This window comes from Protomyctophum bolini (assembly GCF_963924005.1).
Source record: "Protomyctophum bolini genome assembly, chromosome: 11".
In the NCBI taxonomy this organism is placed as follows: Eukaryota; Metazoa; Chordata; class Actinopteri; order Myctophiformes; family Myctophidae; genus Protomyctophum; species Protomyctophum bolini.
This window is the reverse complement of record NC_137872.1, coordinates 13,698,696-13,721,612: the sequence shown is the minus strand read 5'-3', so window position 1 is coordinate 13,721,612 and position 22,917 is coordinate 13,698,696. Positions and strand designations below refer to the sequence as shown.

The window sequence follows — 22,917 nt, the reverse complement described above, 5'->3', positions numbered from 1 at the left end:
AAAATTTTTTATATGAACTTTCTGGCCAATATTCAGTTATTTGGAATTGGCAAGTTCAAAACATTACCAAACAAATTAAACATTAAACAAAAACTAAGCTTGTTGATTGTTCAATTCTGTTTTTGTAATGTTTCTAGATGTGATTGGTGACTTGATATGTGGAATGCACTCCATGAACTAAAATCTGAAGTATGGGTTAATACCGCGGTGCACAGGGCAGCCTCAAAAGCTGTATATAGACCCACCCAGTGTAGATTGAGAATCATTGACCAAGTCTCCATTCTATCTACAATCCTTCTATATACTGATAAGTGATACGCTTGATAATAAAGATAAAGTCGATGCACAAGCGCTTGATCAAAACATTTGACTACAGTAAATGAGAGACTGCACAGCTTGGCCAATAAGGAATTGCACTCTTGCATCATTTACCGCCTTAAATGTGTGTCAATCAGGCCTATGTCATTAAGATTCTCACCCAGAAATATGACTACCATGTCCAAGAATGTAGGCCTACTGTATTTTCATGTTATATCACTAATTTGATACACATGGTACACTCAGGAAAGAGGGCTGTAAATCTGATAAGGAATAATGGGGATGTTTGCGGTATGGGCTATTTGCAGTAACACATGCCATCCTGCCAACAAAAAGCAGGAAAATGTCGGGAAAGTGCTGGAATTTGCTTCTTTTTGTTCATGCTTGAAATGCAAAGAAGAAAAACAGAATAGAGCAGAATGAAAACAAGCTTATCAATGATGTGGTTTGTGGAACTAGAAGATAAGTCAACTACTATATGTTGTTATCTTGTCATGGATAATCAGGTAGGCTAATTCACTTTAGTTTGAAGATTTTGTTTATACTGCAATCCTGTTATTTGTAAATCTATATATTCATATTTTCTTATTTACAAATTGTGTTCTATAAATGTTTTTAATGTTGTTATATATAGAAGCCTCGTAGGCCTATAAGACCTTTGGGCTTCTTGCCTCCTCTGGCACTTTTATTTTTTATATTCGGTGCTGTTTTTTTGTAGCTATTGTTTTTATATTTTGTCCTAAATAAATCAAATCAATCTGACAAAAAAATAACAGATACTTTGGACACTTCTGATGGTACCTGCAGTGAACTTTAACTTTGTTTGTACATTCATTGCCAGTGTGAATTCAGTGTGACACATTAATTACTATGATTATCTCCTGTCACATCTGGAACAGGTGAATATGAATTAAACAGTCTCCCAAGCTCACAGCATAGGCCTACTACCACATTCCAGATTGGCGTTATTATCATGTCATCGGGCATGGCTAATTACATGATAACAGAGTGGGTGGAGACTGAAGATAAGGAGAGGGGGTGAGGATTGTGAGTTCAGAGACTCCTCCTCAGTCACTGTGAGCCTTTCTCGTGTGTTTGTCTTTCCTCTTCACCCTCATACCTCGATCAGTGGTGGAGAGCTTTGGGTCACACTGGAACAGAGGACATGCACAAACCCACAAAGGTATTTTTTATTCTAAACAATGAAGCAAGAGACGTAATAGTGCTGCTAACAAGGGTATAGACTAGACACACAGTGCCTGGGGTTGGGTGTGCGGCAAGGAGAGGCGTGGGTGGTGGTGGTGGGGGCCACTGTTATCACCCGTGGCTTTTCAGCACGTGCTGAACTCTGCACGTAAAGCGTTGCTGGATGGAGAGCATGCAGGTAGACGGGGCAATTGAGGTCCCGGATCCCCCCGACGCACTGACCGACAAAGAGTTCCAGATCATCATTCTCACCTGGACCGAGGTCTACAAAAATGCCGATAATGTCGGCGTGGCCGTACTTATCAGGTAGGCTATTTCTTTCCTTTCGTCTCTAGGGAATATTTTGACAGCAGCACAGCTAGAGTAGAGACCGAGCAGCGCAATTTGTTTACTCACCTTTCTTTAACCTCCAGGAAAATACAATGGTGAATTGTTCACATGCAGGCGACAAACGAATACATATAGTGCACGCTCTTAACGGGGAGAATGTTTTATTGGATCCTTTTCATGTTTTATCACCTCACCTTTTCATGGTAGTCACTGTCACTAGTCATGTCTACTCATTCATATCCGCAGGATATTGGCTTCCCATCAGCAACAGCTGCCACCACTATACCAGCATGTGAGCAAAAAACAAACAAAAACAAAAAGACGGTCGGGTTCCCTCATTATGTTTAACTCTGCAACTTAAATCATCCTATAATTGCAGTTTCTGCAAGCTGTTTTTCTTTTTTTTCTTTTGTTTTGTTGTTACATAACAAATCCTCATATTCTCACTATGACAACATGATATTAATGTCTTATGAATCTACCACTTGAATGTGCAGAAGGCTTACATAGGCTATCACTTTAATTACTTCTCTATGTACATTTGTGGAAGTAGCTAACGTTATAAGCAACAAGTCTGTATTTGTAGATTAAATGCATGTTTTAGTTGCATTTATTTTTATTTATTTTGTTTTTTGTCCCTGTTCAGAGCATTGGCTGAGTCTTGAGCCCAGGGCTTTGAGGCCTCAATAGAGATCATCATCACAAAATGTATTTTGTCTTTGAAAGTCCAGCCCAAGGTCCACAACCTCTGTCAGTATCCAACTACTGATGCAGATGATGCTTTCTTGATCCCATGAAATTATATGTTCTCACTCTAGCCAAAGGAATGCAGCAACAGCAGCATCATTCTTATTTATCACTCATGTAATTCTCACTGCTCCTCCTTTCCACCCAAGAAGCAGATGCCAAACAATTTAATCCATCTTACTCTTTTCAGGCATATTTGGCACTAAAAGGGGTCTCTCCCTTAAATGGGAGGTCATGTTTCGCATACCTAGAGGACTAGATGACACCAGAGAGAGATATCTCCATTCTCCATACTGGTGAAACCTCAAACCAAACCTCCCCTCTCTTCAGGTTTACTGGACCAAAGACTGAGAGCCCATAGGGACAGCTTTTTAGGGGCGCTCTCCCCTCCTATGTCCTGCGTCTGCGTGTAAACACAAACATTGTCCTAACAACACAAACATTAAATGCCATTGATAATGAATGGCCAGTTTTACATCATTTCCCAACACAAACATTAAATGCCATTGATAATGAATGGCCAGTTTTACGTCATTTCCCAACACAAACATTAAATGCCTTTGATATTGATAATGAATGGCCAATTTCAAGTGTTTGTCCCAACACAAACATTAAATGCCATTGATAATGAATGGCCAGTTTTGATTGAAGACATGTGACATGTGACAATAATTTGGTTTATCCCCCAAAAAGCATGTTTTTAACGTTTAACGTTTAGAAATTCCGCATTTGCGGCGCCCCCTATGGATGAAAAGGGAATTGCTTTAGGCTCTCCGTTGATTAAACCAACCTCGACATGTGAATGAAATTTGGGGTAGATTGGACATTCCGTTGGGGGATTTGTGTCATTCTTTGTAAAACAGGCCGCTCCCACTAATTTTGTACACAGATTACAGCCGAACGATACAGACTATGGAAATTATGCCAGAGATCATGTGTACCGTTTTGAGTGAGATCTGCACAAAAGCTGTAGGTGGAAGAGCAAAACGTTTGTTTTGAAGAAAAGTCAAAATGGCTGAAAATATATCCTGACGCAAATGGGCGTGGCCTATATGGGGAGATGCATCATGACCCAAGGAATCCAGGGAAAGTGAAATTTAGATTTTACGACCTATGGTTCAAGAGTTATAAGGCGAAATGTAAAGTGAGCTGTTATAGCGCCACCATGAAGCCGACTGATGTAATTATTTATTACATTAAGTTTAATAATTATTATGAACCTCCCCTCCAAGTGTTGTGACTGTAGTTTCTGAGAGAAAAATACTTGATATGAGTTTGCGCATTTCCCCATGTAAGTGGATGGGTAAATTTAATGCACTAATAAATTAATTATGAATCAATAATTTGTTAAAGTGAAAAAAGGGCTTTGTTAAGACCTCCGTAAAATTGTGGTCAATGCTTGTGTGAAAAGTCGGAGCGATTGGTGCAGGCAGTGATGAGCTACGACAGTGTTTCAGACACTCAGACATTGAGTGAATTATAGTATGATGATGATGATTATGCACAACTCTTCAGTAAATGATTTGGACATTTGAACACTCCTGTAAAACCAAGAAGCAACTTGGCAGACTGGCAAAAGTCAGTTATCTGAATCAGTAGCTACTTGTAGGGCGTTTTTGGTATGCAAGGTCTTTGGAGTGTGACTGACGTGTACAGCATGATACAGCACATGCCCCCACAATCCAGTCAATTTGTTCAGGTGCTCTTTTATGATTGAGGGGGTGAATGTTGAGATCAAGGTTAACAATAGAAAATAACTTGCACTCTTTACATTCAAAATGTATGACTGTGATAACAGATTGTGAGAGTAGATTTACACCGCCTATTCAGGTTCCTGTGACCGCACAATGAAACGTAGATGCAGTACAGAATGTTATAACTACCGTAAATGTGTCTGCATTAATTTCCTTTGTACTGACTTCTGTGCATTCACATTCTTTCCATGCTGCAGATAATTGAGGTCAATGAATAGGCAGAATCATTACAATAATCAAAGCCTCATCATATCATATCAACCAACGCTGCAACCACAGAAGCGTCTTGTGCAACTTTCTGTGAACTGTGCTCTTGAGCCAGTCTCAAAGAACAGAAATGGGAGGATTAAGAGCCCAATGAATATGTAAAATACTAATGAGGCTATTTATATGCAACCACAAGTCATGCAATTACTGTATGAAAGGAGAGAGATTAAACAACACAGTTCCTCAGTGCTTAGCTGTGAATATTGGAATCCGGCATTGCATTCTTATCTTGATAGCATGACCAATACGTACAGTTTTCCCCGTATCTTTTTGGATTTTAGGACCTTTTTGAGGTGTCCCAACTTATTCAGAAAATGTTCTGTAACATGATCATCATTGATTTTCCCATGTTTTTTGCAGCACTAGCAGCGGGGCTCCAAGGATAGTCATGTCGGTTTTCCTCAGCACTGGTCTCAAACAACATATCTGAAACTACTGGACAGATAACTGTTATTTTCCCCTACTGATTTGGTGATCCCATTGCCTTTCCTCTAATGCCAGAATTCATCTAAAAAATACTGACTGGAATTTGCTGTGCACCTTCATACTCCCCCAGTGACCTGTACTGATTTTGGTGACCCAATATAATGTCCTCTAGTGCCATCATTATGCCAAAACTTCCAACTACACACAATTGGGAGTTAGATTGCCATGAAACTTGCTGCTTGCATTTATACACTGGAGGACAAAACCTACCTTGCATGAAACCATGACTTTCCTCTCTTGTTAAAACTTTTCATTGGTTAAATATTTATAAAACCCACAGACACACTTAACGACTTTCAATTCCAAAATGCTTCAGAAACAACAAGCAACAACACGTTTCAACCCGGCGACTTTTCGCTACTGTTGTTGTGACACTAAATGGGCCATTGATTTTTGGAAAAAAATGGAGATACAAGGTTTCTGACAGACAGCGACAGACAGCGACAATCTGGTGTCAGCAGCTGTGCACACATGAAAGAATGCACATCTTATCAGCCCCACCAATTTCTCTGTTTTTTTATGCCTCTGAGTAACATCACTCTCGGACCAAAACCACAAAGAATTTCACAGAACACACAGGAATATAAAAAAAAACACTTGCTGCCCCACACCCTCCATGCACAGACCACCCGCCACCAAAGTTAAGAGGAGAAGACCACCTTGTTCCACACTCTTTTCTGACGTAAACTGACAGATGAAGCTTTAACAGGAGGCAATCTTCACCTTAAAGAGATGACTCAGGCCATGTGCTCTAGGGCTAATGTAAACATATTGACTTATTTCATGCAAGTTTTTCTACTGGTGAGACAGAAACAAGACATCTGGAGTAGATAAAAAGCAGCTCATTGCATTGGCTCTGTCTCTGTTTGCACTCTCTGCTGACTATTAGGATTCCTCTATGTTCATTCTGTTCATTCTTTACATCTGTACAACTGTACATATAATCTGAGGGTTAAACAAGGACATCTTCTTGTTATTGTTCCTAGAAAAAGCACACTGTAAACCGGGATGAAAAAAGCAATGTCAATAATATGAACAGTTTAGGGAACAAATACATAATTCCTAATAAGAGTAATATATCTACAGTATATTAAATATAAGTGCCATTCGCAGCTTCTTCAATAAGATTCAGGCATCTGTTGATGTCATAGAAGGCCGACTAAACATAATGTGTTGTTATGACATTGCCAGGGGCACTTTAAGTAGCAGACACACTTCCACCTCCAGTGAAGTGATAGTGAAGGAACCAGTCAGTGAAATAGTTACACAAGAGTTTGTTTTATAGTGTTCCATTCCATATTGTATCTAGAAGCCAACATAATAAAAGCTGTTGCGCTCAGAGATCAACACATTGCCACACATTGCCAGTTCAAACCAACCCTGTACACAATCAAAACTAAATTGCAAATGAGCACTTCTCAGAGGGATCCACCAGACGGGGTTAGTTAGCCAGGGGCTATAGGCTGTGTAAGCCGTGGGTTGTGGCAAAATGGTTGGAAATCTAGCTCTTCTGAAATCGGCGTGGCTTTTGGAATGTTTTGTTTAGCCGCATGTGTCCTACCCCTGCCCATACCCCCCGTAAGTGTGTTTGTACATGCAGCTGCATGCACCAGGTGTGGGCCCAATGACAGGGCTGTATTTTGCATGTCTTAAGTACCAGGTCTTATTACTTAACTTAAGACCTGGAGGCGTGATCAATGCCATTTGGCATTCTGAGTAGCCAAAGAGCATTGACCACACCTCCAGGTCTTAAGTTAAGTAATAAGACCTGGTACTTAAGACACGCAAAATACAGCCCACTATATACTAAAATTGTGCGTGCGTGCGTGACACTATGAAGGTAGGGACACTATATGGTTCTACCATAAGTTAAGTTGTAGAAACGCAGTTTCCTCACACACTTTCATGGTTCTTGGCAGCTCCAACCCCACCCAGCCTGGCCGAGGCATGCACTATGCGGAGCACGTCTTTCTAGTTTGTCACATTTCTGGCTGTTGGAGAAGATTTTATCTCATGTTGAACTTGAAATGTATTGCAGTGGCATAAATCTGCAATGGCTACTTTAATGTTTAATGATTTTTGCGAAGTAAATCATGAAAACCTTTGGCAACATATCTCTTTGATTGTTGTTTATTAGAAATGATCTGAAGAATTAGTATAAAACAAAATTTTAGCACTGCAGTTAACATTGATTTGCTTTGCTGCTCTACTGCAAATGATTCAAATGATTATCATAATTTTAACTTATTTACATGCACAAGTTAAATAGTCATGGTTGTACCATTTTCAACATAGTGTGCATGATATGTCATGACATTTTCACTGCAACACCATGGTACGGAGAAATATGAATGTTACACCTGAAATTAGTAAAACATTGGTTCCAGGGGAAGTGCTGGAAGATGCTAGAGTGGCTGTCATAGTCTCCTGACTTGGACACCATTGAAAATCTCTCATGGAATTTGAAGATGGTTACTGCAAAAGGCCATTAAAAAAAGTGGCATTTTGTGTTGAATTTGGAGAAACCATTTGTAATATTAGCTGTGGTGAGCTATTTAAATAGTTCTTGTTTGATTTGTTTATTTCAAACAGTGTCACAATTTTGAGAATTAATCTGATTTGCAGTGGAGGCTGATGGATAATTAAATGTTTTCAGGGGGGAGTGGTTAACCAGGCAAGATGGATCAATACTAGACCAATTATTTGTTTACAAACATTGGGACTGGGCGCACGGGTGACTGTTTTATGTAATCAATTCCCAACAGATCTCCAAATCTGCTGTTTTGAGGAGTGCTGGTTTCAGTTCATTCAACCTCCTCTTGTGTGTTGGCTAGTGAGGTGCACCCTAGGAGACATTTGTACTTCATTGCGCAACAGTATTGCATGCAGAGAACAGCTGATATACAAGCTCACATCGCATCGTGGATGCGACTGTTGTGAGCGTAGAGGTCTGCGTGCGCGACACCATCACGGGACGAAGCATAAATTATACTTGATGGGCTGCAGGTGCGCGTGCAGCCGTGCACAAACAGGCTCTGCTGCCGTGGTCATGAGCGCACCTCCCGCTCTTATGACAGCGGCTGGAGGTGTGGTTTTGAGGACAATTGCTTTGAATTGTTATTATTGTTCAAACACAACAGAAACCAATGATTATATATTTCAAGGGCGATAGATCAAAATAAAAATCCTAATCATTCTTCCTCCACACTGGGAGAAAAACAGCATCTGAAAGTTTGATGGTGCATTTTTTACACGTGAGTGCAGTGAGAACTTTTCCATTGCATCTTATGAGAGGCAGGGTTCTTGTGCTGCCGGTATGCATGCGCATGCTGTTGCTTATCAGTGTGATATTTCACGGCACACACGCACACACACTACACAAGGGGAAGAAATGCAGCATTCTCATGTCAATGCCTATGTTTACTTACGATATCTCATCAGCATAAAGGACCTTGCAAAAGTGAAGCGAGGAACGCAGGCGTTGTTGCCTGGATCAACACAGGTCTCCTCCAGGTCTGTTGAAGAGGGGTACAACAACGCAAGCGTAAAAAAATAATCACACCCGTGTGAACCGAGTGGTGCAACTCCCCCCCCTCCTCTCTCTCTCTCTCTCAGTAGCAGGCAACAGTGCACTGTTTCTCTCTCTCTCTGTTTCTGGCGCCCCCTACTGGCCCCTACTGGTACATACTGTGCTCATGAACACATACATACATACATAGGTGAACACGGACATTGCTGGTTGTAGGAGTGGTTGCACCACTCAAAAAGCTAAAGAGAATCCAGGTCTGGTGAGTCGAGGGCGTGTGCATGTAATGAGCACGCGCGCAACAAATTCACGGGACCGTGCTCACGTAAATACGCTTGCGTTGTCGCACCGCGACTTCTCTGAGCAAAAACGCAGGTCTCATTGAAAATGAACTATAGGCGCGTTTTATCACTCCCCGTTTGCAAGGCTCTTAAGAAGTCTGTATAGTGGAGCTCAGCTGGTGGAGCATTGAGGCTTCATGTATTCACTTCTCCCACTTGTCGTCCTCTGCCTGCAGGCTCTTCCAGAACTATCCCTCTTCCAAGCAGTACTTCAGTAAATTTAAGCACGTAGAGGACATTGAAGAGATGAAGCAGAATGACCAGCTCAGGAAGCATGCTCGTAGGGTGATGACCAGCCTCAACACACTGGTGGAGAATCTCGGCGACACAGAGAAACTGCTCTCAATTCTCAAGATGTTGGGCAAGGCCCACGCACTCCGACACAAGGTGGACCCTGTGTACTTCAAGGTAGAAAGCAGCACACGTGCGCATGCGCGCACGCACTCACGCATGCACATACACACACACACACTAGTGCTGGACGATTCTTGCTCAAATGCGAATCTCGATTTTCCTCCACAAGAATGAGATCACGATTCTCACACGATTCAGCCAACTAGTGCTGCATGATTCTTCACAAAATGAGATTGCATACTGTAGGTGTCTGAATCTAGATCTCGATCTTTTTTCAATGAATTGTGCAGCACTAACACAGACACACACACACACACACACACACACACACACACACATATTATATTATTAGGCATGATATTTACATTGTTGTACAATGGAGTATTGTTTTGGTACAACAATAAAGTTCTACTAAAACATGGGACATGTTCCAAGCTGTTACATCATTAAGCATTCAACGCTCTGTCTCTCTCTCTCTCTCCCCCTCCCTCCATTTATCCATCTTTATCCAGTATCTGGGTGGCGTGATACTGGAGGTCCTGGCAGAAGCGTACCCTGATGTTGTGACTGCAGAAGTCGGTACTGCATGGAGCAAACTTCTGGGTGCGATCTACTATCATCTCTCATGTGTCTACAGGGAAGTGGGTTATACGCGACCGCCCAGCTCAGCCAAGTGAAGCAGCCTTCAGTCTGTTCCTCAAGGAGCCAGGCTCAGCTCCATGATGAGATGAAATGACTGAGGGGGCAGACATCATTTTTATATAGTTAAACAATATGTACATAAAACATAAACTTAGGGGATAGACATTTCTGAGGGTGCCAGCTAGGCGCCCACTGGCACCCCTGTGGTGCCGGGCCTGCAAGGAGCCACATTGAGAACTGCGCAGACCAAGACACGGCTACTGTTTTGGCCTTCTAGCTTCATAGGGAGGGCCTGATGTACCCACTGCCAGAGGGACACATGATATACCTGTATGTCCTCGTTTACACTCAGGATCTGACCTATGCCCCATCTAGACAGTGTTCCACATGTGCTTAACCCAAGGAGGTGGTTTGTGTGAGTGCGTGCACGTGCGTGTGTGTGTGTGTGTGTGTGTGTGCATGTTCATGTGTCTATGTAAGCCCAAGGTGTGTGTACGGTATGCGATGTGCATGCGCGTGCGTGCGTGTGTGTGTGTGTGTGTGTGCGTGCGGATGTACGATGTGCATACGTTTGTGCGTGCGTGTTTAAATACAATGAATTTAGTTACTGAGTAATTTACGTATTCCTGAGATTATACTGATAATGGACTACATATCATTAGAAGGCTAAACAAACAGTAGTTATATTCCTTTAGCTTTCACTTTTATGATACCCCACAAAAGAGGAAACATTACCAAGGAGATGGACAAATCCAAAGAACATGCAAACATCATTAACCTAACTGGACTCGACTTGTTGGACTATAACATTTAACTGGGTTGTGCCTTTTACAGATATAATGTTGAATCTGATAACACATGGCCTTTATTTCATTGTTATTCATTTCATGTGATGTTTTGTTGTGTTACTTATGGCCAAACATGCCCTGTTCTTTTTTTTCTACATCTTACATTTTACATCCACCTCTTCCTCAGTCACCACAGAATGAAATCATAAGCATAAATACCTTGTCTTGTGAGGTAGAATAAAACATATATATGTTTTAGGTTTCATTAGGTTTAATCGTGCCATAAAAACAAATTTGTTGAAGTATGTAAGTGTTGTAAATAGATAATGTTGCCATTCATTTACAATGTTGACATTTAGCAGATACCGGTACTCTCATAGTGACTTATAACGTGCAATATCAGAGTAAATGGAAGGAACTTAAAGCGCCACTATATAACTTTTTTTAGTGAATACATTTTAATTTAGTCCAATCTGTATGATAGAGTTCAGTATGTTAATACAATATAACTTAAACAATTGGGATGGTTGTATTTTGTCTCCCTGCTCTACTGATGAGACTGTTCGATCGTGTCAAAGGTCATGCATGCCTCACCTAGACAGGATCTGATACGAAGTTTGACCTAATTGTCAAGATTCAATTTATCCCCCGAGCAAACAGGCAGGATCAACGGTAAAAATGTCAGCACTTACGCTGGAAACTGGGTTCAAATCCGGGGTAGAAGAGGCAAGTTACATATTGCATGTATCTTCAGTGATTTCACTTAATTCAAATATCACTTTTCTTTTTATTTTTTTGTGATAATCCTCCCTACTATAGAGTGTGCTGACCATATAAGGATTCCTCCCCGTCCCCAGTTCACCTCTGGGGTCAAAAAAGCGTAGGTTTCGTTTTTGGCTAGAGGGCCTATCCTTCATCCAATCAGGATAAAGAGGGGCATTCAATTAAATTCGCCATTATTGTCTCCGAGGAGAAATTTGTCTTGGCCACCAAGAGACAGCGTTTTACATTACATACATACATACATACATACATACACACAGTTCATAGTACAAAAAATACAGTTCATAGTACAAAATAAATAATTATCCTACCCACACTGCAAATATATCAAGGTTCAAGTATCGCAGTATTGCACTCTCCCATCATAAGGTCTTCCCCGTTCCCCCCAGTAGTTAGTTATCTGATAACTGATATCTGAAAATCAATTAATGAAAATAAACTGCTTTACATGGTGATATTTTCAATCCCTTAGCTGGAGCGGTGGGGCGTTGCCATACCAACCGGACCAATGTTAAAAGATGCTGTGGGACTCAACCATTATTATAGACAGTATACATTGGGGTCCGTATATATACGGACCTGGGATATAGTGTCCCCTAGTGGCGGGGTACGTATACATAATAAATAAATAAATAAATAATTAAGAAGAAGGTGTAAACAGTCCAGTAAAAAAAACTCCAAGTGATCAAAGGTAACTAGGACTCCAGTTAATCTGTCTAAAAAAACACCTGATATACTGGTACTAAGAGGTGAGTTTTCAGACTGCAGCGAGACTGAAAACTGCTTGGGAGCCAGGAGGGAGAATTGTCCAGGACACTGGCGTGTTGGCCAGGGTATGGTATGGGAGGAAGGGCCAGACGTACTGTGTTGGTCTAAAGTGTGGGAAGGCCGGGGTGTAGGGTTGGATCAAGTCCTGAAGTTAAGGTGTGCCATGTAATTGATTGCCTTGTAAGTCATCACTAGTGTATTGAATTGCATGAGGGATGCAACCAGGAGTCACTGAAGGGAACTCAGAAGGGGGAGGGAGAAAATGAAAATTAAATTATCCCTACATTTTTTGTCAGGTGAAACCACCTGACTAATGAACACAACGGAGCGAGGTTGTGACACAAACATACACGTTACTAAAATAATAATCACACTATGGGGGGGAAGAACAGAACGGAGACAGCTCTTCTTTAACCTGACAAATATCACTATGTGATCATTTCTTGTTTTAGAGAGGTTGAAGACAGCATTCTGGATCAGTTGAAGGGTTTTGAGGCGGGAAGATCAGCAAGGAGAGAGGGAGTTACAGTAGTCAAACTTGGAGATGCCTGAGGCTTGGAAAAGGACCCGGGCAGACTCGGAGAGGAATGCAAGGCAAGGAGGGCATGTTTATTTGTATAACATTTAAGAAACAAAGCGATTCATTGATTCAAAGTGCCCATATACAAAACATTAAGACGCTTAGTTTAAACACATATTTGAACACAATAAATAAAGTTGAGATAAAACGGAAATATAATTATTGCGGCAGATTACTAAGAAAAACAGTCTGTCGTTCCATCCGTCAAGCCACCATATATGGCCGTCAGTCTGTCACGCCTCGTGAAACGTCACGCCACCATATATGGCCGTCAGTCCGCTACGCCTTGTGACACGTCACGCTCCATATATGGCCGTCTCCATATTTATGAAGATCACAACACTGACCTTATCAACCCCTGGATAGCCATACATGGAGAAGGCTGGATCATCACCTAGATCTGAATATATGGAGCCGGCCAGCAACTCTACATCCTCTACACCTCAAACCCTTAGATCTCCATATATGGAACAGACCTGTTCTGACATTCCATATGTTGATCCTATCCCACCCATCCTTACTCTACGATGTCTCCCTTTTGACTGATAACTGTCCATTCAAACTCTAGACGGGCACACCCCAAACTTATTAGTGCAGCTGCGCCACTACCTGGGTCCTCATCAAACCCTGTACACTCAAGACACTCCATATATGGCCAGTACAGAATTAATTCCATGTTGATCTGACCCCCCATGCCAAAGCACCAGCGCTCGCCCAGCAGTCTGCCGTCACCCAGGCGGATGTGTGCACGCAACCTCACTCTTTAGGGCTTCTTACGCAGTATTACGTATTATATAAAGAGAATACAATTATTTAGTATTCAATTATAATATCAGGAGAATTCAGTGGCACAAAAGATGTTTATTAGGTTTATTCAATATTTTATTTGTTTGATTTATTTACTATTTCTTTACTGAATAATTACAAATCATGGACATTTGAATTTATTTTAAATCAATTGCCAGGGACCTTTTTTAATTTTTGCTAGACCTTTAAAGTCAGTCTGCACATTCAAATGCACTAAAATACAACAATAATGTGACTTTGACAAAGCCAAGTAAGTAATGTGCACCAGCACCACAAAGGGCAGCTACTTAACGTGGCCATGGTTGGAGTTATCATCTGATAAGGACAACTTAACGTGGCCATGGTTGGAGTTATCATCTGATAAGGACAACTTAACGTGGCCATGGTTGGAGTCATCCACTGATAAGGACAACTTAACGTGGCCATGGTTGGAGTCATCATCTGATAAGGACAACTTAACGTGGCCATGGTTGGAGTCATCATCTGATAAGGACAACTTAACGTGGCCATGGTTGGAGTCATCCACTGATAAGGACAACTACAACTACAACAATGTCCAGATCTCTCTTCACCAGTGGTGGAAAGTAACTAACTGTATGTTCTCAAGTGCTGTACTAACATTTTTAGGTATTTATACTTTGATGGATACTTGGATACTATTTTACTTCTACGCCACTACATCTCACAAGGCAAACTGTACTTTTACTCCACCATAATTATTAGAAAAACTTGAGTTAGTTTTTAGATTATTATTACCTATTATGTATACTTTGGCAAGGATTGTTTTTATAGATTTAGGCAACATTTGAAAACTTGTGAAATGGGACCGTCTGCATAATGATTACTTTTGTAGTATAAGTATATATTCATGTCTATACTTTTGTACTTTTACCCATTTTGAAAACCAAATGTGTATAACATGAGGTATTGATACTGTGACTTAAGTAAAAATGTGAATAGTGGTTTCAGTTTCAGTTTATTTTTATTTATAGTGCAACATCACCCCAAGGGGTCTCTGTGAGCAAAAAAAACAATAGCACAATAACACAATAACAAGCATAATACGATGTGTCAGTACACATGGCTGACATAAGTACCAGGACACATGGTTAAAGAGGTACAAATGCGTTCAAAATATCCATTAATATAGCGTAGGGTTTTAAAACCACAGGGCAAAGCACGGTGAATATAGTGATTTCAGTTAAGGGGAACTGAAACCATAATGTATGGAAAAAAGATGGGTTTTAAGTCTAAATAAAAAAATGTCTAGTGAGTTGGCATCTCTAACTGTTTGTGGGAGAGCATTCCAGAGACAGGGGGCACGATGTGTGAATGCTCTGCCCCCAACCGTTATTTTATTGTGGTGTGTGACTGAGTTTTCCAGCATCTTGGGAGCGTAGAGGTCATGGGGGGGATGTATGCTTTTATTAGGCTGGACATGTAGGGTGGAGCAAGTCCATTTAGGGCTTTACAGGTCAGGAGGAGCACCTTGAAATCGGCTCTGGCCTGTATGGGTAACCATGGTGAAGACGCATACCATATAGGCTGAGGCTCTAATCTCTCAAAACAGATTCAGAGCTCTGCAGCTGAATATGTCGAAAACTCCCATTGCAACGTGTAGAGTTGTTGTTAGGAATGAAAACATGGTAGCACCACCGGAAGAGGAGGGCTGAAGGAGAGTGAACGGGACGACATCCAGTCTCTACATGGAGAATTGGGCGATGCCCCCAGAGGCAAATTCAAAGGATTTCTTTACTCAATTTTTGCCTATGGGTTCCCAGATTTTATATAGGCTCTAATGCAGAGATTTGCGGGATACACGCTGAGAGGAGAGGGTGGGGGGTAAGGGGGTAAGGTCAAGAATCAAGAGGATTTATTTCTCACTACAAATACAGTAATCTCTCTAGACCGCTAGGGAAAGGGAACGCATAAGCAAGGAGACGTGTCAAAATATGACCAGATAGAATTTAGAGGGGCTTTAGTGAGGCCAATAAGGAGAGAGTTGAAATAGTAAAGGACTAAATAGATTACTGATGCCTGGATAAGGAGCTGAGCATGCATACCTCTTGGTGAGGAATATAGCCAGAATGCTCACCTCAAAACACGCTCACCCCAGTGGTTCTTGTATTCTTCTATTCGTTTTACTGTGGTTAAGATTAGGAATACGTTTTAGGTTAGGCATAGTTTTATTTGCTCTTGGCAAATGGAACAAGAGCCCTGTTGTTGATGGAAATGGGAAGATGTTGCAGTGTACCGACTTTCATGGGAAGAAGAGAAGCTAAATCTTCTGTGTTGAGCTTGAGGTGCATATGGTAAGACATCCATCTGTGGTTTGGAATGAGAAAAGCATTTTAGTATCATCAGCATAGCAGTGATAGGAGAGCTGGTGAGTAGAGATTACAGAGCCAAGAGATTTAGTGTAGAGGGCAAAAAGAGGGACCCCAGTCAAGAGGGTTCAGGATGAAAGCAAACCTTTTCAAGAAAGTTCATAAAGCTGTCACCTCACAGCTAGAAGGTCCTGGGTTCGATTCGCGCTGGGGACGCTGGAGGCATGTTCTCCCCTCTGCATCATCAGTGCCCATACCCGAGGCGGGGTTGGAGAAAGGGCCTTTCTGTGTGGAGTTTGCATGTTCTCCCCGTGTCCCCTAGGGTATGTACCCTCACAAAAACATGTAGTATTCCTGGTCTCTAAACTACCTCCCTCTAGCCAGCCGGGGCGCCTGATGGAGGGGAAAGGAACTGGTCTGAATAATGTGTTCCTTCCACGCAGTACGTCCGGCCGGGGAAAATCTCCCCTTTCAGGTGAAAAGAAGCAGCTTGGACTCTGATGCATAGAAGGAAGCATGAGGATAATTGACACTGGGTGAAAAAATGGGTTGCAGAATTGTTGGATAATCTTTGGAAAATAAATAAATAAATAAAGCTGGTCCAGCCAGCTATTGACTTCAACGCGTTCCATCAAACTGGCTGGATCCAATTTGCCTCCCAGGTGCGTCAATGGCGTACGCCAAGAAGAACGTTCTGTTCCGATCTTTCTTTCTTGCAGTAGAACAGGAAGTAAATATAGATCCTGTTATTCTCTCCCACGATAGCAGAACAGGAAACGAATGAACATCCTGTCATATTTCACACATTTTATTTAAGAAAGGAAAATTATGGTGAGAGCATATACTGTACGTTATACAGATCTCAGTGAGACATTACAGAAGGATTATGAATATCGTCAAACACTGTTTACCCAGCTATAGTCTGGTCTATCATTGTAACTCAAGGTAAAAATGGCAGTGTCGAGAGTGAAGTTGATCAGATTCAGAACCGATCCATTACAAAGTAGAAGTAAAGCTTATGACTACTAGTAGTGACCAGTGGTGGAAAGTAAGTAAGTACGTTTTCTTAAGTACTTTACTTAAGCACAATCACTTAAGCACAATTATTTTTTCTTTTTTTTTAACTTTACTTTACTTGCATCGCGATGTGACGCATTGTGAGCTTTCAAAAGATTAATATACTATATTTGCAAACTTGAAATGGGATTATTCACAATTAGTAGTTTTGGTACTTTATTTATCAGGTAAATGTTGAATTCCGGACTTTTACTTGTAACAGAGTATTTCTATATTGCAATAAAACTACTTTTTCCACCACGGCAGTTGTTTTAGGGAGCATTTGTTCATTTTGGTTCACTCAGCGTGTGTAAGGTTTTACAACAAAACGCCTGAGCGAGTCGCGAGGTGAGCAAGTGCCCTATATGTCGACAAGGTCAAGTCATCATTGACTCATTGATTTGTTTACCAGGTGTGTCAATGGCACATGCCAAGAAGGAACGTTCCGTTCCTTTTTGCAGTAGAACAGGAAGCAAGTGAACATCCTCGTATTATTTCCCACGATGAAATAAATGGTTTTGTGCATTAACAAGTGTACCGTTAAAGTAGGTCATGGTGGACGGAATAAGTAATCATTGGGACCAATGCGATCGCTCCCTCTTTGATCCCTCCATGTGTCTTAGCCAATCATAACAATTGGGTATCAAGGATGAGGAATCGCATACACACCGACTGGACAGTAGAACATGAAGCGATAAACATCCTGTTATTCTCGATAGCAGAATAGGAAGCAGATGAACATCCTGTCATGTTTCACACATTTTATTTTAGAAGGAACATTCCCGATCCCACACTGTGGCAAATTTATTGGCTTGTTAAAAGAAAGATGTTTCGCTTCGATTCGATGCTCTCCTTCAGGCTCAAAATGTCATTCTTTTTGTTTGAATGTGACTGAAATAAGGACTTGAGTAACAAGCAGCGTTCTGAATCAACTAACAGTAACGTAAAGACGCAGTTAGTTAAGTCTACTGAAGATGAATGCATGTGCTTTTCCATATCTTGCTGAGAAATATGTCCTTTTTTAGCGTCCTTTCAAGCGTCTTTGCTCAGACAAAGGAAACTATACAGAGAGTCAGAGACACACCTTCAAATACCTACTGGGCCTCATGGTCACTTGACAGATGACCTGACCTTAGATCTTGACTCACAATGAATTGATGAATCACAGATAAATGCATCTAAGATTACACCAATGCAAACAAAACACACCCCGATAATGAAATGAAATAAAATATAACAATCACATAAGTAACCTTGGAACAGTATATTGAAATACCATACAATGTGCCAGTGTTTGTGAAATACAGGTTCAAAGTCCCTGCCATGTGGTTAATACTGGATTATGGATTATATAAAGTTACGTCTCAAATCAGATACTCTAGATGTGTTATTTTCAAAACAGTCTTTTCTCAGTAGACTGCACTTAGGGAATATGCATAAGAAATACAAATGCAACGGAATGCGACTGAACTAGGATAATGGCAGACTATCTTGTGTGGAATAGACTTGTGTTTATCTCAGTAGTTTACGGTGTCTGTTTGAATCACTATATAAAAGGACTATGGTGTTGATAAAGTTATGAAACCTCTTCGCTTGGGTTTCAGACGCTTTCCAGACAAAGAAAATTATGTCACTATCTCTTCCAGTTGGAAATTAGTATAATTTGTAAACCACAGTACAAAGAGGCAAAACTGGATGCCATTTTAGCCCTATGCATGCTTGTGCCTGGAGGTAAAAATCAGAACCAAACTAATAAATTAGATGCTTTTACTTTACTTAATTCATATGATACAGTTTCAATTAATCATATATATATTAATCATACATGATACATGGAGTTAAGCTGTGGAACAGCTTGCCCGAGCCTATAAAGCAAAGCATTAACCTAAAGCAATATCCCCATTACGCCTCCACTTGCATCTGTCTTTGGCCATCTTCTTTATGGTCCCCAGCTGAGCCCTGATGTTGTTGCTGGGTCGTCCTACGCTATGTCATTTTAGGCCTCCCTTTCTTCCTCTTGCCTTCTGGGGTCCAGTGTAATGCGACTCTTGGGATCGCGTTGATGTCCATTCTGAGGACATGGCCAAACCAGGTCCACCTACGCTTATCGATTATACTGTGCAAACATGCTGTCTTATTGGTAGATGTTGAGGAGGATATTGTTTGAGATGGTCTTGGGTTGGAATATACACAGGATTTTGCGCAGGCATGAAGTATGTAAAGTGTAGTACGCAGCTTTGGTAGATCCGGAGTTTTGGTGCTGTATTGATTTGATTTCCATATTTGCTTAAGTCTTATGAAGGTTTTGCAGGTTTTCATAGTAATGTCACAACAAATACAAATACTATACTATACAACTATACAAGTTTCCTCTTGAGGTCAGTGCTATCATGTGGCCAATTTAATCAACTTAACATTGACTCAGTATCACCATGATAAGATTGACTTGGGCTAATCACAAGAATGAAAAGGGAAGTCGGGACACACCAACTTTGCGCTTAGTGCAAGTTTGAACAACGGCTTTCATCATCCAAGATTATTAAAAACAGATTCAGATACGAGACCACACCTTCGCTCACCTGCGGCACACTGCCAGACTGGATTACCAGCCAAGGTGCCTGGACCGCTGAGCCACGGCCCAGGCAGAGGGCGAAACTTTTGTGTGGATCAAGAACATTCTATCCCCCCTGTTTGAGTCCCTGCTGAACTGCAAACATGACCACTGATTCAACCCTGGCTCCTCTTGGTAGCATGAACTTTTATCCCCGTGCAACCCAAGTCGGGACACACCAACTTTGAAACAAACGAATTCAGTGTTCTCACTCAGAATTAAAGTAAACTGATAAGGTAATGTCTACCTTACCTGGTATCAAAATGTATCAAAAGAGAAACATTACATAATAAGGAAAACAACACTGTCAATTTAAACTGGCATTTGACAGTATTCCACTTCACCGTGCACTTAGTGCAAGTTTGAACAACGCCTTTCATCATCCAAGATTATTAAAAACAGAACAAAATACGAGGTACATTTTATCCTAAAAACATGGTTAGCAAAGAATCTGGAGAGGTTTCAATATAAACATACAGTATACTATATGTTCTACTGCCCCTGGGAAAAGCCAATGAGCTCTAACTTCGTGATCTGAGATAATCCTCCCAGCTAATCTGCCCAACAGAGAGGCCAGAGAGAGGCCAAAGCAGAGACAGGAATAGTCTGATTGTTACGCCCCTCAGCCTGTCTCTCCCATTCAACACATCCAATGGGAAAAGGGGTCTCTGGGCTCTAATTCACCAGCAGGCCCAGGGCGAGGGACCCCTGGAATCCTTGGCACAGGATCATGTGCACCACTATGATGGTCCTCACCACCTTCGCTCTCTTCCTGCATCAGATGTTCAAATCCAAGAAAACCTATCCGTGAGTACACCTTGTGATTCGTCAATGTCTGATTATTGCTATTTAAGAATCAAAACCAAAGTCTCAGTCTTTGTAAATTGCTCGAGTGTTTATTTTGACATATTATGCAACTGTACTACGTACTGTATGCAGTTCAAAGCTTGATATAAGAGGCAACGTTTCAGTTTATACACCACAACTTCATATTCATGAGCATAGGATTATGTATAGGCCTACCCCTTATTTTGAGCCACTTATCCACAGGCAAGAACACTCTCACATAAAGAACCACAGATAAAGTGTGTCTGCACAGAGGGAGACGTATCTGCATCATTGATTTGAAATTGCAACTATTTTAGGGCTTGCCTTGAGCAGCCGTGTGTGGATTAAGTGGATTGGTACATAACGACAGCGTATCGCAAGTTTGAATTTGTGGACATGAACGGAGGCAGACGCATCATTCTGAGCTCTCGAGTCCTGCAGGGCTGCTAATTGACTCAAAGTGCAATCATCTCAGCCCCATGCACCGTCAGGGCACAGCAATGGCAAACAATGCCCAAAGTAGTCAATGTGAAGCCTGGCAACAGATTTCTCACACACTTTTTAAAATAATTGGAAAATGGAAATGTCTGTTAGTTGGTCAAACTGTTTAGTTGTGCCAACCCCTATATTGTTTGGTCTTGGGGAGAGTGTGTAGACAACCACGTCTCCTCCAATCCAGCAATCGCCAACCGTTTATTTTCACCTGACAGTGAGGCATTTCACTGGAAGGGCGTAACTTTTTTTAGTGTTTTTTTGTGGCTTTTGCCTTTATTTTATATTTTTTATGGAGGGATAGAAAGTAGGCTGACCGGAAATGGGGAGAGAGATGGGGGGGGGTGACATGCAGTAAAGGCCGTCGGGATCGGGAGTCGACCCTGCGGCACACTGCCAGACTGGATTACCAGCCAAGGTGCCTGGACCGCTGAGCCACGGCCCAGGCAGAGGGTGAAACTTTTGTGTGGATCAAGAACATTCTATGCCCCCTGTTTGAGTCCCTGCTGAACAGGTGCCCTGACCAACCTGTAGGAGTGCAGCAACAGAGAACACAAAATCCCCCTGTTGGCACCCCAACTGCAAACATGACCACTTGTGTTCACTGGAACAACCAGGTTCAACCCTGGCACGTCTTGGTAGCATGAACTTTATCCCCGTGCCACCCAGACGCCCCGTGCCCTGGATATTTTCTGTGGGCCAGTTGAAGACATTTATTATAAAATAGACGGGCAACTTCAAAACCAAAGCCTTCAAAGGGATATTTTATGAAAACCCAGTTGACCCTTTTGAAGCAGAGGTCGCCCAACACCAAACCAGCTGGAAGAACTTCACGAATGACCTATGCTCCCCAAAGGGCAACAGGGTTCAAGTAAGTCAGTTGAGACTTGAAGAAAGAGATGAAAGGGGAGTTTTATATTGAGGATTAACCTACAGTTTCTGTCACAGGCAAAAGGAGGATGTTGAGAGAGAGGTTCCCAACAAGAAGAAGAGTGGAACAGTGGACAGCTAACAGGTTAAGGACACCACACCATTCACTTTATAGACCTTGTATGAACCATACAACTAGCCAGAAAAGGAAAAAAACTAAAAACGAATTTGAAACCACATCTGAAAGAAAACTGAAACCACTCTCTAGATGAATTAAACTGAAATATACAACTAGACATAAAAATAGACATTTGAAAGTTAACTGCATCTCTGCAGATGATTAACTGAAATTTCTCGAGTCCTGTACGTGGGACTAATAATGTAATAAAAAACTAAAAACGAAATGAGAAACAAAACGGAATGAAAAAAATTGTTCTGATGATGAAGCAATCATAGCATCACCTATAGACCTGAGAGAGGAAGAGAAAGAAAGGGAGAGGGAAAGAGACAGATGGAGGGGGGGGAGACAGGAGTGCACAGGAGGTGCTCCTGACAGCGAGTGTAAGTGGAGCAGTGGAGCATGTCAGAGAAGGCCGTTAAGATGCCTGCCTGCCCCACATTTAGCTTTTAAAGTACTCACCAGTACGCTGCAAACGCTGAATGATTTAGAGACAGAACAACAATCCATCAGCTCTTTGGAAGGTTATTATAAATACATTACCACCACACTGCCTCACCGTCGATGGAGCTGCGAACTCATAAAGATGAAAACAGCCTAACCACACATTATGCTGTATGTGGTGTGTGTGCATGCATTGATACCTTGGGTTTTATAGACATGTTAATTATTCCTGTTTTCCAATTCCCTTTGGATCCGTTTTCCTGGTTCTGCTCATGAACTCATAAAGATGCATGCAGATGAAGCAATAATGTGTCTAACCACACGTTATGCAATATGTGGTGTCAATGCAGTACGTACGTACGTAAGGCTTTTAAATATTCCCCTACGTTTTGGTTTTGGATCCATTTTTGTCAA

The 22,917-nt window shown here is 41.5% G+C and overlaps 2 protein-coding genes across 2 annotated transcripts in view; one reads left to right on the top strand and one right to left on the bottom strand.

Annotated features, from left to right (window-relative positions):
* The window catches only part of LOC308323678 (large ribosomal subunit protein uL30-like), a 192,497-nt gene that overhangs the window by 140,938 nt on the left and 28,642 nt on the right, over nt 1-22,917 (bottom strand). The window lies entirely within an intron of this gene.
* On the top strand, nt 1,457-12,068 carry LOC308324840 (cytoglobin-1-like). Its single transcript, XM_080777151.1, has 3 exons — nt 1,457-1,830; nt 9,152-9,383; nt 9,842-12,068. Exons 1-3 carry the CDS (start codon nt 1,688-1,690, stop codon nt 10,004-10,006), a joined length of 540 nt encoding a protein of 179 aa, XP_080633277.1. The 5' UTR covers nt 1,457-1,687; the 3' UTR covers nt 10,007-12,068.